General features: G+C 44.0%; 1 protein-coding gene and 1 pseudogene across 1 annotated transcript; both read left to right on the top strand.

The window, feature by feature from the left end:
- Positions 1 to 4,047: 4,047 nt before the first annotated feature.
- LOC127033206 (olfactory receptor 6N1-like) lies at positions 4,048 to 5,009 on the top strand (annotated as a pseudogene).
- A 7,871-nt stretch (positions 5,010 to 12,880) lies between these two features.
- LOC127033205 (olfactory receptor 6B1-like) lies at positions 12,881 to 13,759 on the top strand (the record flags this gene model as incomplete). Its single annotated transcript, XM_050920988.1, has 1 exon — positions 12,881 to 13,759. A coding segment is annotated over one exon (879 nt), but the record flags the coding sequence as incomplete, so codon positions are not given.
- Between the last annotated feature and the right edge of the window lie 3,098 nt (positions 13,760 to 16,857).

Below are 16,857 nucleotides of genomic sequence, written 5' to 3'. Positions count from 1 at the left end.
AAATCCCTGTGAAAGGAGAGTTGGACATTTAAAACCCTTAGACGCCTCTGAGAATCTCAGTCTGAAGAGCCACTGGGATTCTATTTCAGGAGGTTCAATCTATGCATTTCCACTGGAAACAGAAATTCACTATATTGATTGGATACCCCTGCTAACCTCTGAGAGCTGCTGCTGTTGTTGTAGGTGCTGATATAGCCACTAATGTTGCAAACTTGCTGTTGTACGATTTGGTTCTCAGTGGCTCTAATTTGGAGCAGTGCACACCTAGCAGTAGGTAAGAAATTAGAAGAGATGAGATTATGCTCCCCAGGGTCACTAGAGGGCAGAGGAATGGGAAAGTTGCAGCCCTTCTGACCAATAGGCAACCAATAGCAGCCAAAGCGGAAGGGCAAGACAGGAGAAATTATGCTGCCAAATGACCACCCAAGGGAAGAGAAAAGGGAGGTGAAGCTGTTTAATGCTCTATAAGTGGTGAGGAAAGTACCCAGAAGAGATAAGGACCTCTATGTATGTAATGAACTATGGATAGTAGCAGATGTTGCAGAATCAGACGTGAGCAGTTTTCTAAATAATGGCCAGCAGGTGACATGGGTGAAGAACTGGAAAGAGGCAGCAATAGAATAATCCATTAATCCACTAATAATCCAGACTGTCTGTCATGTTATTGATTTGAACTGGGACCATATAGAACATGGTTGCAACCAAGGTCCTGTAGTGGCACCAAATCTTGTATAAAGGGGGTCAAATGAGGTGTCTAAGACAAGGTTATAGTTTGCTGGTTATGATTATGCTGTCTATATGTGTGTCTCAATTTTGTAGTTGAAGTTATGAATATTGGCTCTATACTGTGTGTATTTCAAACTCATGCTATGCTTATGGGAGGCATCCCAGACAAGTTGGTGTTAGCTCTGCCTAGCCTATTTGATGGTCCATTAAGGACCATCAGCTATACAATTGATCCATTGACAGAAGGCATTGTAACTCAGCAAAGTATGCAGGAACTTGCCCATGTGACTCCAGACTCCATTTTGCTGTAATTTTCCACAGTAAGAACAAGGAGGTGCTCTTACACCTGGAAAAGACTATAAAAGGCTGATGCCTCATCTCCATCTGCTCTTCAATCCTGCTTCTTACCTCTGGAGGGACTTTGCTACAAACAGAAGCTCTGAACAAAACAACTGAATGACCCATCCCAGCTGGGGATGTACTCCAGAGACTTGATCTTGTCTGGCTGGTTTGGTTTGCCTACAGGTGGAAAAACCCCAGTCTTGGGCTGTATCTACCCTGCTTTAAGCAATTTGTCCTGAATTGGCACTCTCAGTTGGGTCCCACCAGAACCAGCATCGTTATACTGTCATGCTGGAAAATGACCACTAGATGGCAGCAGAGTAGTGGGAACGGGAGCGGGTGTCAGGAATATTGAGTAGGGACCAACAGATTTCAGAAACCAACATGATAATAGGAAAGTTATACTGTTAAATGTCAGAGGAGTAGCCGTGTTAGTCTGTTTCCACAAAAACAATAAGGAGTCCGGTGGCACCTTAAAAACTAACAGATTTCTTTGGACATAAACTTTTGTGGGTAAAAAACCACTTCTTCAGATGCATGGAGTGAAATGTATAGATACAAGCATGAATATACTGGCACATGAAGAGAAGGGAGTTACCTTACAAGTGGAGAACCAGTGTTGACAAGGCCAATTCAATCAGGATGGATGTGATCCACTCTCAATAACTGATGAGGAAGTGTCAATACCCAGAGAGGGAAAATTGCTTTTGTAATGAGCCCGCCACTCCTAGTCCCTGTTCAAGCCCAAATTGATGGTGTTAAGTTTGCAAATAATTTATAGCTCTGCAATTTCTCTTTGAAGTCTGTTTCTGAAGTTTTTTTGTTGCAGGATGGCTACTTTAAATCTCTTATTGAATATCCAGGGAGATTGAAGTGTTCTCCTACTGGTTTTTGTATGTTACCATTCCTGATGTCTGATCTGTATCCATTTATTCTTTTACATAGAGACTGAGCTGTTTGGCCAGTGTACATGGCAGAGGGTCATTGCTGGCACATAATGGCATATATCACATTAGTAGACGTACACGTGAATGAGCCCCTGATGGTGTGGCTCATCATGTGATTACGTCCTAAGAAGATGTCACTAGAGTAGATATGGAGACAGAGTAGGCAACGAGGTTTGCTACAGGGATTGGTTCCTGGGTTGGTGTTTCTGTGGTGTGGTGTGTAGTTGCTAGTGAGTATTTGCTTCAGGTTGGGGGGTTGTCTGTAAGCGAGGACTGGCCTGTCTCCCAAGGTCTGTGAGAGTGAGGGATCGGGTTTCCAGGATAGGTTGTAGATGGTTGATGACGTGCAGGAGAGGTTTTAGATGGGGCTGTACGTGAAGGCCAGTGGTGTTCTCTTATTTTCCTTGTTGAGCCTGGCTTGTAGTAGGTGACTTCTGGGTACCCATATCACTCTGGCAATTTTGTTTCCTCACTTCCCCAGGTGAGTATTGTAGTTTTAAGATCTTGTAGGTGTTTGTCTCTGTTTGAGGTATTGGCACAATTTGGTAAATCAAAGGAGAAGCTCATTTTCCAAAGGTAGATCAAATGTACCTGCTCATCCCTTCAGTTAACTGAAGGGTCTTTTCACTGAAAAAATTCAGTTTCCGCAGAAAGAGGAGAGACAAAAAACTCAGCTGAGGATCCTGAATCCTGGCGACCGAACCCTGAGAAATAAGAGCTCATCGATTCAAGCTTGGGCTGTGCTGTGGTTACAGGTGAGCACCATCTTTCTTACTGTATTTCTATACCACCACCAAACAGATGCATGAATGTGCTTTGTGAATGTTAGAGGGACGAGGTAGGCGAGGTAATATCTTTTATTGGACCAGCTTCTGTTGGTGAACAAGAGGAGATTTTCAGCTACACAGAGCTCTTCTTCCAATGAATATAAGTAGTTTCATCCTCACCTTCCCACAGCAGTGCCAGTCAGTGTTCATAGCACCATTTCGCAGAGATGGAGCGTTAGATCCATGTCTTGTGACAGGTCCTCAGTTGAGGATCTGCTCCACTGACAGAAATGAAGATGCTTTGATTTACACCAGCAGGAGATCTGGCTCAGTGTGCCCCATATGGGGTGCGGAGTGGTGCTAGCATCTTACTATCCAAGATCACACAGGCCAGAGTGTTTCTAGACACTGAATTCAGGGACAACATCTTACACACACACACACACACACACACACACACACACACACCAGTGCTTTTCTCTTTTATCATCCCACAAACATATGGAGTGCAGAGGGTCGCTCCCCAGTTAGGGTTGCCCATCAGCCTGGTTTTACTTGTTCCTAAGTGCCATCCTCTTAAGAGCTGTATTTTTTTACTGCTACGTAGTCAATGTCGGGAATCAGAAAAGGCATTGCCAGTCCCTGACCACGTCACCATCACCACCACGGGAACGAAGGGAGAATTTACTCCACTTCATAAATCTATGACATGAACTGTTCTCTTGTGAGGAGGGTGGAGAAATTATTCTTTCTCTTACAGGGCACTGAAATGCTGAATATACCAAGAAACACTGTTAAATTAATTTCCATTAATTCTAAGAGAAGATTGGTTCAACATTTTAGTTGATTTATTTATTGATTTTGACTCCAAAGTCATGGCATGATTCTGGCAATTGCCAGATGTGAAATACAGCATTTAAGCATCATTGTTAAAGTTCTGTATGTCACTAGATGGGATACAACAGTAGATAAAGAGTCTGATCTGCATATCAGTACTTGGCTACCAGAGAAATGGACTGTTATTCTAGTCATTGCTCTAATATGGCAGAGGGTGGTCTACAAGGATACAAAAGATCTGTTCTCGAACTGAGACTACATGCACTTTGACTGAAGTCTACATTTAGCCTTAAAATTTCAGCTGGTAGTCAGGAAATGGAGGGAGTTTCTGAATACTTATTGAACTAATTCATGACATTTGATTACCTTTCAGCTCTGTTCTTCCAATTCAATTGCACAGTTTGCTTTATTATTCCTAGACTTAACCCATGGCAGACATAATCCGGAGAAACCAAACGGTTGTCACAGAATTTATCCTCCTGGGCTTTGGGGATTTCCCTGTCCTGCAAATTCTTCTCTTTCTAATCTTCCTAGTGATCTACATGGCAACTGTGGCTGAGAACATGCTCATCACTGCACTAATTGTGGCTGATCAGCACCTTTACACTCCCATGTACTATTTCCTAGGGAACTTGTCCTGCTTGGAGACCTGCTACACATCCACCCTCCTGCCCAGTATGCTGGTCAGTCTCCTGACGGGGAACAAAACCATCTCATTCAGTGGCTGCCTCTCACAACTGTATTTCTTTTGTGCTCTGGCAGGTACGGAATGCTATCTCCTAGCAGCAATGTCTTATGATCGGTATTTAGCGATATGTAAACCCCTGCACTATTCAACTCTTATGAATAACAGGCTTTGCCTCCAGCTGGCTGCTGGGTCATGGTTAAATGGTAGCTTGGCCACTACCATCATTATTTATTCATATCACAGTTAATTTTCTGTGGCCCGAATGAAATTTACCATTTCTATTGTGATCCCATGCTACTGATGGAACTCTCCTGAAGTGACACAAACCTGAGCATATTGGTGAATCTCATATTCGTCTCCATATTCATCCTGTCTCCATTCCTACTAACCATGACATCCTATGTGTGTATCAGTGCCACCATCCTAAGAATCCCTTCCACCACCGGGAGACAAAAGGCCTTTTCCACCTGCTCCTCTCACCTCACTGTGGTGACAATTTTCTATGGCACCATAATGATTTTCTACATGCTGCCGAAACATGATACACTCACAGATCTGAAGAATGTTCTCTCTCTTTGCTTCACTGTCCTAACTCCCCTGGGAAACCCCCTCATCTACAGCCTGAGAAACAGAGAGGTCAAGGAAGCCTTGAGCAAAGCAGTCAGTAAATGTGGCTTTCACAAAAACATTCAGAGACTCTGAGATAATAATTTAGTCTGCGTTTTGAAAGCTGCCTCAGTGATTGAAGCAATGAGCCTGTGATGCACTGTACCTCAAAGTAGCACCCTGTAGCCCCTATATTCATCTTTTGTATATTGTTGTGATATTTCATAAAAAGCATGCCTTGTGAGGTATCATTTGAAAGGTCATGATCTGCTGAAACTCATTCCTCTGTCAAAACATGTATGTCATCATTGTATACAATGTTATGAGCTTTTGTTATATGGTTGTTATTGAAATATGTTGGGAGTCTGGGAGTCTCCCACTGCTAGTTTTCTAGTGACAACATAGGAGCTGACTCACACTCAGGCAATCATTAAATGACCATCACTAGCCATTGATCAGCAGGGGAATTGCAAACAAGAGATTCATAATTCTGTAAAAGACAGTTGCGCAAGTACCGCACAATGGGAATTTCTGAACTCTGTGACTCAGCAAGGCCCACTAAGACATGTCCGATCTAGTATTTTTTCAGGGACATGAATTGAGAATATAAATTAAGGGACAGTGGGGCATCATGAGACCACCTCTCTCCTCCCCCACCTATTCTGGAGGCAACAAGAACACTGGGAAGACAAAGACTTTGAACTGGGGAGGTTGGTCCCAGGCTGAGAGGGGAATTCAGCCTGTGTATTAAGAACTGTAGCCTGCCTGTGACATCCAGTGGGGTGAGAAAAGCTGTTTGAATCAAATCTTACTGAGTCTGATAAAGTTTAGGATTTAGAATGTGTGTTTCCTTTTTATTTCTTAGACATAAGGGTCGGAGACAGTTACCTAACACTTATAATCACTTAAAATCTATCTTTCTGTAGTTAATAAACTTATTTTAATGTTTAATCTTAACCAGTGAGTTTGTCTAATTCTTGGGGAATCTGCTCAGATTATAAAGGCTGGTGCCCACTAGCCTTTGATGAAGTGGCGAACTAATTAATGAGCTTGCATTGTTCAAGAGAAGGTCTTGAGCAGTGTAAGATGGTACATTTCTGGGGCTGCAAGGCTTGGGGCATTTGCTGGTGTCTCCATCTGTATAGTTCACGAGTAGCTTGGAGAGCATTCATGCAACTCAGCTGAGTGTGTCTCTGTGTGCTGGTGACTGTGTGATAACAGCAACTGGGGAGGGCGGGGGGTTGCTGCTTCTCACTATTAAAGCATCATGACAGACAGCCCAGGCTGGAGAGATAAGGGGGCACAGCAGTCCCACAGCTCCAGGTTGTACACCAGGGGTCCCGTTGCATAGCCCCAATAAAATTAAGTTGAAAACTCCCATTGTCCATCTAAGTGGAAGGACCAGGGAGGGAGCTGGCCAAAACCATGTTCCCATCATAAAGTTTTCAACTGGGCACCAGGAGCAGTGGAGACAATTTTATCCATTTTTTATATATCTGTAAAAAAGCCATTATTATCAAAATAAATGTTGGTATTTTTGTTGTCCAAACTCTTGGTGCAACCTTTTTAGGAAATCTGCCACCTCTGAAATTGTGCCTAATTCAATCCTGATCATAACCCCTTGCAAACCAACCACTTTCATTACACTCACACAGGTCAGATGCAAACTGCCAGGCCCTAGCAGTAACCTCTGGATACTTTACCAGGAACAGCTTTATAGCTCTTATCTAAGCTAAACCTGGCTGTGACCAGCTCCAGTAAAGCAACAGCTCCAGGTTCACATTGCCCTTGGAGGCGGGGAGGTTGGGCAAACAAAGAGGTAGACTCCCAAGCCAAGGGCACTGGGACTGTCCAGACACAGCAGCGGGTTAGCCAGAGCACATGTAGAACTGAGGCCATTTCTGGGATCAGGTCTGTCAAATGGTCACTGACAAGGGACTCTTCATGAGGCCCTGAAGGGCACGAGCTAATCTGCTGCCATCAATTGTACAGAGCAGTTCAAGGGGACCTGTTACAATGAGTATCCCCAAAACTGACAGCAATGAGTACATGTCCCAGAGGGCTAGTTCTCAGGACTTAGTGTCCAGCCTTCCTAAACTGGTTTGGACAGCTCTACTGCATGCAGGGTCCCCTCTTCGGGCCATGACACAGCCTATGGTGAGAGAAAGTGGCTACCGCCTAGCAATGAGCTGAACTGTGGTGCCAGACACAGCAGTGCTGGCTCAGCCACTGAGAGCAGGTCAGGACTTAGCCAGAGGCAGGGGAGCTGGGCACCAATGAGAACTGTAGGACTTCAGCACTGCAGAAAGGATATTCCAAGTGACCTAACAGAGTTAAGCATCCATGTCCCACTGCAAAAGGATTTGGGTGCCTATCTCGCTTAGACACCTCCTAGAATCTCAGCCTGGAGAACCACTGGGCTGCTGTCACTGTAGCTTCAATCTATGTATTTCCACTGGAAACACACCCCAGCGACAGAACTGCACTGAATTAATGGTAAACTGTGATAAACCTTTGAGACCCACTAATGTTGTATGTGTAGTTGTGGCCACTATTGTTGCAAACATGCTGTTGTGTCATTTGGTTCCCAATAGTTAAAATTTTGAACTGGGCACACCTAGCAACAGGTAAGAAATGAGGGAAGATGCAGTTATGCTGTGTAGGACCACTGGAGGGAGGAGGAATGGGAAAAGTGCAGCCCAATGGACAGCAGCCAAAGTGGAAGCACAAGAAAGCATTTGACTTATGTAGTCAAATGACCAAGGGAGGGAAGTGGAAAGGGAGGTGAAGCTGTATAATACTGTGTAAGTGGTGAGCAAAGAGCATTGCAGAGAAAAGGAACTCTGTGCTTTGTAATGGACAGGGGTCAGTAGGAGATGTTACGGATTGAGAAATGGGCTCTTATATTAAATAATGTCCACCAGGTGACATGAGAGTCAAAAATGGGAAAGAATCAGCTATAGCAAGAAGAATCCACTACAGGAGCACAGAGTAACAGGCTGCCATGCTGGGAAATCGACGTTAGATGGCAGCAGAGTAGAGGAAAGGAAAGGGTTGGCGGTCAGAAATACTGACCAATAGATTTCAGTAGCCAAGAAAATAATAGGAAAGTTATACTGTAAAATAGCCACTAGGTGGCAGCATACAACCATAGATTTAGAAGGGATGGCAAGGCTCATCTAGTCTAACCCCCTGTTAAAATGCAGGATTTGTTGAGTCTCAGCCATCCAAGACTGATGGCTGTCCAGCCACGTTTTTAAAACTTCCAGTGAAAGAGATTCCTGTGATTTAATCTAAATCTGTTATGCTGCAGTTTGAACCCATTGTCTCTTGTCCTGCCCACTGTGGCAAGAGAGACCAACTTTTCTCTTTTTTTTTATGACAGCCTTTCAAGTGTTTGAAGATTGCTATCATGTCCCACATTAATTTGCTCTTTTCCAAACTAAACAAAAACAGTTCCTTCAGCCTTTTGCTCATATGACTTGCATTCCATCCCTTTGATCATCTTTGTCGTTCATCTCTGGATCCTTTCCAGTTTCCCTACATCCTTTCTATACATTGGTGACCAAAAGTGGACAGTGTCTTCAGCTCAGGCTAACCAGAGCCGAGCAGTGGTGCTATCACCTCCTGAGACTTGTGTCTTATGCCTCTCTTAATACAACCTAAAATTGCATTTGCTTTTTTTGAAACAGCATTGAATGTGCAATGACTGGTCAAGGTCAGGACAACTACACATGTGTTCCTCCACTATGGTACAGTGAGGCCATGCAGTCTCAGGATTCCTGCTCCTCAGTCATTACCTCTCTTGGGTGGCTAGTTACCACTTTACCTTCTACCTGTTGGTTCTATCAGAACATCTCTATCCATCAGCCGGTTATCCTGACCTTATCTTTAGGAGGCATCAGTGTGTCCCTGTTATCTTCGGGGAGTCTGTTTACACCATACTTGGTATCAGGGTGTTCTGGTACTACCCTTCTGGAATGAGTTTACATGAGTGTCCTGTGCCTAGCACTTCTTAGGAATGTTTCTGTTTTTCCAGCACCAGCCCTGTTCCTGCCAGGTTCTGTGAACTTGCACATAGGCATGTTTGTAACAGGGCCTGACTTCTGCTCACAGCCTGATTTTCCTAATTTTGTTTTATATCAGCCGGGCCTAACTACTTTAGTTCAGGCCTTAGGTCTCATACCAGGCCCCTTATACCAAGCTTCATGTCTCAGGGTCTCTTCTTCTACTACAAAGGCAACGGGACAACTGACATGAGTAAAGTTTGCTGAGGAGAGTCAGTCTCTGCATGGTCATACATTCCAGGGACACTACGTTACATTTCAGCCATGCAGAGCAAGGAGCTCATACAGCTGGCAGCAGAAAGGCGATTCCTCTGGGTGTGGGAGGTTGTTTGTATCAGGACAGTTGTTTGTACTGTCTGCACAGAAAACACAGCGCTAACTCCCCAGACTCAGCGCCTTCAGAGGTGGAATCAAGGGAGACGAAGCCTTCCATGGAGAAGGATACAAATATGAGGACTCTGCACTTCGTAAATGGAGGGGGCAGAGCATGTTCTAAGATAGGTTGCAGCAGCTGCTTGTCTATTCAGGTAGATGCAGGTGTCTTCGCTGAGAAGATCCAGTTTCTTTTGAATGATGAGACCCAAAAACCTCAGTGGTGGAAACCGAGTCCTAACTGCCAATCCCTGAGAAATTGGAGCTCATGGCTTGAAGCTTGAGCCATCATGTGGTTACAGGTGAGCGCCCTCTTCCTGACTGTGTTTCTATACCAAACAGGGGCATGAGAGTGCTTTGTGAATATTGTAGCAGTGTTATTGTAGCCGTGTTGGTCCCACAATATTAGAGAGACAAGGTGGGTGAGGTATTATCTTTTATGGGACCAACTTCTGTTGGTAAGAGAGACAAGCTTTCGAGCTAGAGCTCAACTCGAAAGCTTGTCTCTTTCACCGGCAGAAGTTGGTCCAATAAAAGATATTATCTCACTCACCTTCTCTCTGTATATATTAGCAGTTTTAGCCTCACCTTCCCACAGCAGTGCCAGTCGGTGGTAATAGCACCATTTAACAATGGGGAAATTGAGATACATGTCTTGTGAAAGGTCCTCAGCTGGGGATTTGGCCCATCACTCCAACAGAACTATGACTGATTGATACCAGCTGGGGATCTGGCTCAGGATAACTAGGGTGAAGCATGGAAGATAATAATGGAAATCAAAATTAAGTAAAGCTGATAGAAAGGAACATTCAAATGGCATTTAAGGTGGGTAAAGTGTAAGAACAAAATTAGGAGCATAAGAAGGAATTTGAAGAACAAATGGTCTTAGTTAAAAGTAAATAAGAAAACTGTTTCACTATATCTGATTCAGGCAGGTTGCAAGAGAATCCACAGAATAAAGAAAATATAGATATTTCAGAAGGTCTAAGACTGAGATTTGCAAAGCCACCTAGGAATTGGGTGTCCTTATCTCCTATTAGAATTAATGTCCAGAACCCCTAGTTTGAGAACTTCACCTCAAATGATTTCTTTGTATTGATCTTCACCAAAAAGTGTTACAAAAAAGTTATCTATGTCAGGTCAACTTTTTTCAGGTAACAGCCAATCAGAGCCTGAAGTATCAAACGAGTAGCTTCTTGAACTAATTGGAATTTGGGTTTTCTCTGTATCACTTTAGGAGAACGTAGTAATATAGGAACTGCCAGATTAGATCACACCCAAGGGCCATCCTGTCCAGTATCTTTCCCCGAGAGTGGCTAGTACTAAATGTTTCAGAGGGAAATGTCAGAACTCCACAGTAACAGTTCTGGGGTGATCTCCCGCAACATGTGTCATGTTGGACTACAATAGTTAGAAATTGGCTTAACTCCCCAAACATGAGGTTTAATATTTATTCCAAAACTGTTGTTGCCATTAATTTTGATAACTTTGGATATTTATATCTGGATATTGATATTAATCTCTTCTGGAATCTAGTTAAATCCTTCATATCAATGACTTTCTGTAGCAGTGAGTGTGATGCTCCCAATGAGGATGCAACAGGGTGAGTGCCATACTCAGGGCAGAGAGTTACAAACCAGAGCACAAACCCTCATTGGTTGTGAGTTCTAAACCTAGATTTCACCAACCAACTGCACCGAGTGCAAACTCCTCAGGCACTTTAACAGCCCTGACAGTCACTTACAGTCCTCTTGGCTGCACCAGTCTCTCCTGCCACCCAGGTGACTGTATCTGTGGTACATGGCCTCTTACGCCAAGAATCGCAGCAATATTCAGGTTACTCACGACTTCCCTCAGGTGAATTGCACTTTAGGTCTCACACCAAAGATGACACTTGTAGCCAATGCTGTAGTGAACTATAGGAAGATTTATTAAATAGGAAAAGGAAATGAGAGTTATTTACAAGATTAAAGCAAGAAAACAGACTTGTGAGTGAGTCTCAGTCTCAGGTTTCAATAGGTAATACAGGCTCCTGTCAACAGCAAGGGTGATTGCAGCTGTGTATCTGTCAGTGTCTCACTGAGAGAAGGAGACCGTGGCAGGAGCTGGTACCTGGTCTGCCAGCATAACCGTGAGTTCCACACTTTAACTACATGCTGTTGTGAACAAATATTTCATTGTATAGCTTTTAAGTTTCCCACCTTTTTATTTCATTGTATGTCCCCCTTGTTCTTGCAGTAAGGGCAGGGAAAACAGAAGTTCCACATGCTGCCTTCTCCAGACCTTTATTTATCATGTCCCCCTCTCCTTTCAAAGGTAACAACTTGACCTTTCCAATTTCTTTTCAGATGGTAGTTTTTCCTATCTCAATCATTTTTGCCACTCTTCTCTGAATACCTCACTCCTACCCACCCCCTGACCTGAGAAGGCCTTTAAAGTGTAGATAACATTGAGGTTCTTCAATGGGACATGTTAGTCCTTATGGAACACAGGACTGAGTCCCTATGGGGTGGATCACAAGGTAGCACAGATCACAGGGTAGCACATTCCGGATTGTTTCTACACTCTGACTTCAGGAGCATCTTTCTTCACCAGTCTCATTCTCGTTCTTGTATTATCAGCCCACAACTATTCAGGAGTGATGAATCACTGCACAGGTAAGGTGAAAAACTAGGCAGATTTGCAACTCTCCTAACACCCACCGACAAAACAGTAGTTTAATACTGTTACAATGTTAACACAGGGAATTCTTATCCAAAACAGAAAATATGTTGACAGTTCCTCATCATGTCCTTCTCCTTCTCATTACACGAGCTAAAAATTTATTTCACTTCATAATTTCTGACAGAAACTGACCTTTTGTGAAGGGGTTGAAAATAATTATTCCTTTTAAAATTGGACACAAAAATACTCAATACATCAAGATATATTAATTTCCATTAAATCATAAATTCCATTAATTAACAAGATCCACGCCTAAGGACACTAGACTGCATTGAAAAATCTCAGACCAAGATTTTAGTTGATGTATTTATTGATTTTGACTCCTAAGACATGGCATGATTCTGGCCGTTGCAAGAAGTGGATGCTGCATTTAAGCATCATTGTTAAACTACAGTCTGTCACTAGATGGGATATGATAGTAGATAAGGAAAGGGTCTGATCTGTCATATCAGTACTTGTTTACCAGAAAAATGGGCTGTTATAGTTGTCATTGCTGTGATATGGCAGAGGCTGGTCTACATGAATACCAATATTCTGTTCTCAGACTGAGACTCCTGGCACTTTGTTCTGAAATCTACATTCAGTCTTAAATTTCAGCCTGTAACCAGGAGAGGAAGGGGAGTTTCTGAATATTTATGGAATTAATTCAAAAGACTTGATTAACTTTAAATTCTATGTCCTTCTGATTCAGTTGCAGTTTTTATTATTCTTAGACTAAACCCATGGCAGACACAGCCAGGAGAAATCAAACGGCCATCATGGAATTATCCTCCTGGGATTTGGGGATCTCCCTGAACTGAAATTCTTCTCTTCCTGATGTTCCTAGTGATCTACATCACAACTATGGCCGGGAACATCCTGATCATTGCACTAGTTGTGACTGATCAGCACCTTCACATCCCCATGTACTTCTTCCTGGGGAACTTGTCATGCTTGGAGACCTGCTACATCTCAACCATCCTGCCCAGGTTGCTGGCCAGTCTCCTAACTGGGGACAAAAACATCTCATTCAGTGGCTGCATCACACAACTGTATTTCTTTGGTTCTCTGGGATGTACAGAATGCTATCTCCTAGCAGTGATGTCTTATGACCGGTATTTAGCGATATGTAAACCCCTGCACTATTCAACTCTTATGAATACCAGGTTTTACCTTCAGTTGGCTGTTGGGTCATGGTTAAATGGTTATTTGGCTACTGCCATCTTTATATTATTCATGTCACCATTAATATTCTGTGGCCCAAATGAAATTGACCATTTCTATTGTGACTCCATCCCATTGATAAAACTCTCCTGCAGTGACACACACCTGATCATATTGCTAGATTTCATTCTAGCCTTTTTATTCACTTATCCTCCATTCCTACTAACCATAACATCCTATGTGTGTGTCATTGCCACCATCCTGAGAATCCCTTCTACTACCGGGAGGCAGAAGGCATTTTCCACCTGCTCCTCTCACCTCATCGTGGTGACAATTTTCTATGGCACAATAATGATTGTCTACATGCTACCGAAACGTGAAACACTCAGAGACCTGAAAAAAGTGTTTTCTCTTTGCTACACAGTCCTGACTCCCCTGGTAAACCCCCTCATCTACAGCCTGAGAAACAGAGAGGTCAAGGAAGCCTTATGCAAGGCAGTCAGTAAATGTGGCTTTCACAAAAACATGCAGGGTTTCTGAGATAATTACTTAGCCTGAGGTTTTCAAAGCTGCGTGGATGATTTAAGCAATCAGCCTCCATTAAAATTAAGTTGAAAAGTCCCATTGAAAAATCTCAGCAGTAAAATGAAAAGAATTGGAGATGATCAGCATAGCGTTACTAAGACAGTTTTGTGGTCCCTCACTGTGTCCATGTAACACAACTTATAGGAAATTGCCGTTGTGGACAGCTCTGTCACTCTCTCATGTTCAGCACTGATACATACTGTATTATGGTATTTTTCTCCATGGTGTTGGCAGTTCACCCTATGTGAGAAGGGTGTACAGTGTCCGAAACTGCACAGAGCAAACATTGTGTAAGGCACAAAATCCACTAACCATGAAAGTAAATCCCTGGGTACATCCCTGTTCATTGTTTCTACATGTTAGATAATAAAGTCTTGTAATCAAATTCAGAGGAAGTGGGAATTTTTCATAATGTTTCATATGAATATTGTGTATGCCTCAGTTTCCCCTCTGGGGTGCGTATTTAATTAGGTGTGGGGAAGGACTGTTTTCTCTTTGCAGAGATTAAAGACACAAGTATGACTGATGCCTAGCTGCCTGGGGCCTGGGTACCCAACTCATGGAGACTCCCAGAAGACAATGGCCACTACGATTGTCCAAACATTTGCCACCTAGAAACAAATGACCATGGATGGTTCACCCTTAGCAGGAAGCCAGCTGGATGTGAAAAGATGGAGGACAAAGGCCTGGGGAGTGGAAAGGTGGGATTCTTAAGTGTGGGCTGCAGGAGGCAGGGAGAAACTTCCGAATTGGGACTACAGAGTGGTCAGAGAGCTCTGGGCTTTGAGACTGACCCAGATGTAACTTTCCATTCTCTGTGTTAATGAAAGACTTTCTGCGCTGCGTTCCAGACATCTCATAAACCCTCCTGCTTTTACAAGCCTGGCTGAAAGTCACTCCAGAGTCAGGAAGTCGGGGGTTCATTGCCCCCTTTGGGTGTGCAAGTCTTCCCCATGTGTCCAATTCAGGTGGACTCACTGAGGGAGCTCAGAGTGAGGAGCATGGGTGCTGAAGGATGCTACATTAGGTTCCAGCAGGCAGTGATGCCAAGAGGCCTACCCTAGTGAGGGTATGACCCTAAGGGGGCTGACAACCTGAAGGGGTTCTCCCAGGGACTCTTCCAGAGCTGTTCAAGAGCACCAGACATGTGTATCCATGACAGGATGACTTCATCATGCTTGTAGCTACAGGTCATTTCTTATGCCCCTAAGGACACAATGGAGAATCCAAACAGAGTTCAGGTCAGTGTTGTTCTTTTAACCAGAGAGTGAGGTGGCCATAACCATTGTCCCATCATAGAGTTTCTAATTGGGAACTAGGTGCACTGGAGACTATTTTTAACCAAATTTCTATATCCATAAAAAAGCCATTTCAGATCAAAATGAATGTTTGGACAATAAAAATACTAACTCCTGGTGCAGCATAGATGGGGTCGCAAGCCCGGGAAATCTGCCACCCCTGAAATTCTGCTTATTGCCATCATACGCTTCTGCAAATCCACCACCTTCACTGCGCTCACACAGGCCGGATGCAAACAGCCAGGCCCCAGCAATGACCTATGGACACTTCACCAGGAACAGCGTTATAGCTCTTATGTGGGCTAAGCCCGGTTGTGACCAGCTCCAGCAAAGCCACAGCACCAGGATCACCAGGCCCTTGGAGGCGGGAAGTTGGACAAAGAAAGAACTAGGTTCACAAGCCAGGTCCACTGGGTCTGTCCAAAGCCAGCAGCAGGTTTGCCAGGCACACATAGAACTGAGGCCATTCCTGGGGTCACGTCTGTCAAACAGTCATTGAGGAGGGACTGTGCATGTGGCCCTGCAGGGCAGAAGCTGCTCTGGTGCCGCCAGCTGCACAGAGTAGTTCAAAGAGAGGGGACCTGTTACATTGAGCATCCCCAAAACTGACTGAAACAAGTGCCCGTCCCTAGAGAGGTAGTTCTCAGGGCATGGTGTCTAATCAGCCCCAGGTGCCTTAGACAGTTCTGCTCTATGCAGGACCCTCTTGTTGGGGTGTGAGGCAACCTCTGGCGAGAGGAAGTGGCTACCACCTACCAATGGGCAGAATTCCTGTGATGCCAAAATGGCAGTGCTGTCTCAGTCACTGGGAGCATGTCAGGGCTTGTGCAGAGACAAAGGAGATGGGCACCATTGAGAAAGGTAGGACTTCAGCCCTGCAGAAACTATTTTCCAAGGGCCCTAATGGAGTTAGGCACCCTAATCTCTTTGATATGGGAGTTGGATGTAAAGGGTACGCTTATGTTCATTTAGGGTGAAATGTGGTTTTCAGAGTGCTCACCCTCCACGCTCCATCATGTCCCAACATGTGATACACCTGTATTATTGTTCTCATTAGCATATTTGGTAACACTAATGTGTTCCCTGGCCCTTTCCAAGTGTTATCATCACAAAGTTTGCCCCCATTATCCATCCATAACCACTTCTGTGCCCTTGGTACAGCGTGTTGAATGTCCTGTAATATAAAAAAGTTTGTGGTTTTTTATGAGAGGCTGTGTTGCAGCAATCAGTTGTGCCTCTTTATCTTCCACTGCTGCTTGTTTAGCTAGTTTGTCTGCCTTTTGGTTCCCGTTGCTATGAGGGTCTGTCCCTTTTGTGTGGGCCTTCACTTTTATCACTGCTGCTTTGGTAGGTTTCTGCATGACTGCATGAAGTTTCTGCACTATCCCCCCATTTTGTATTGGGGATCCTGTACTTGTCAGGAATCCCCGATTTACCCACAAGTTAATATAATCATGTACAACCCCAAACGCGTATCTAGAATCAGTATATATGTTTACAGCATGACCTTCTGCAGCTTCACATGCTGCAATTAACACCTGTAGTTCTGTTACTTGTGCCGATGCTCCAGGTAAACTGCCATATTCCACCTTCTGCCCATCTTGAGTACAAACGGCCCATCCTGTGTGTCACTTGCCATCCACATAGGAGGAAGAACCATCCACGTATAGGCAAGGGGCACCAAGTATTTCAGTTTCTTTTACCAGTGGAAGGTCCATGGGCTTTCCTTCAAGGCAACAATGATGTGGGTGTCCC

The sequence above is a fragment of the Gopherus flavomarginatus genome, chromosome 12 (assembly GCF_025201925.1).
Source record: "Gopherus flavomarginatus isolate rGopFla2 chromosome 12, rGopFla2.mat.asm, whole genome shotgun sequence".
Classification (NCBI taxonomy): domain Eukaryota; kingdom Metazoa; phylum Chordata; order Testudines; family Testudinidae; genus Gopherus; species Gopherus flavomarginatus.
Note: the sequence above shows the minus strand (reverse complement) of the source record. Positions and strands in the feature narration are given on the sequence as shown.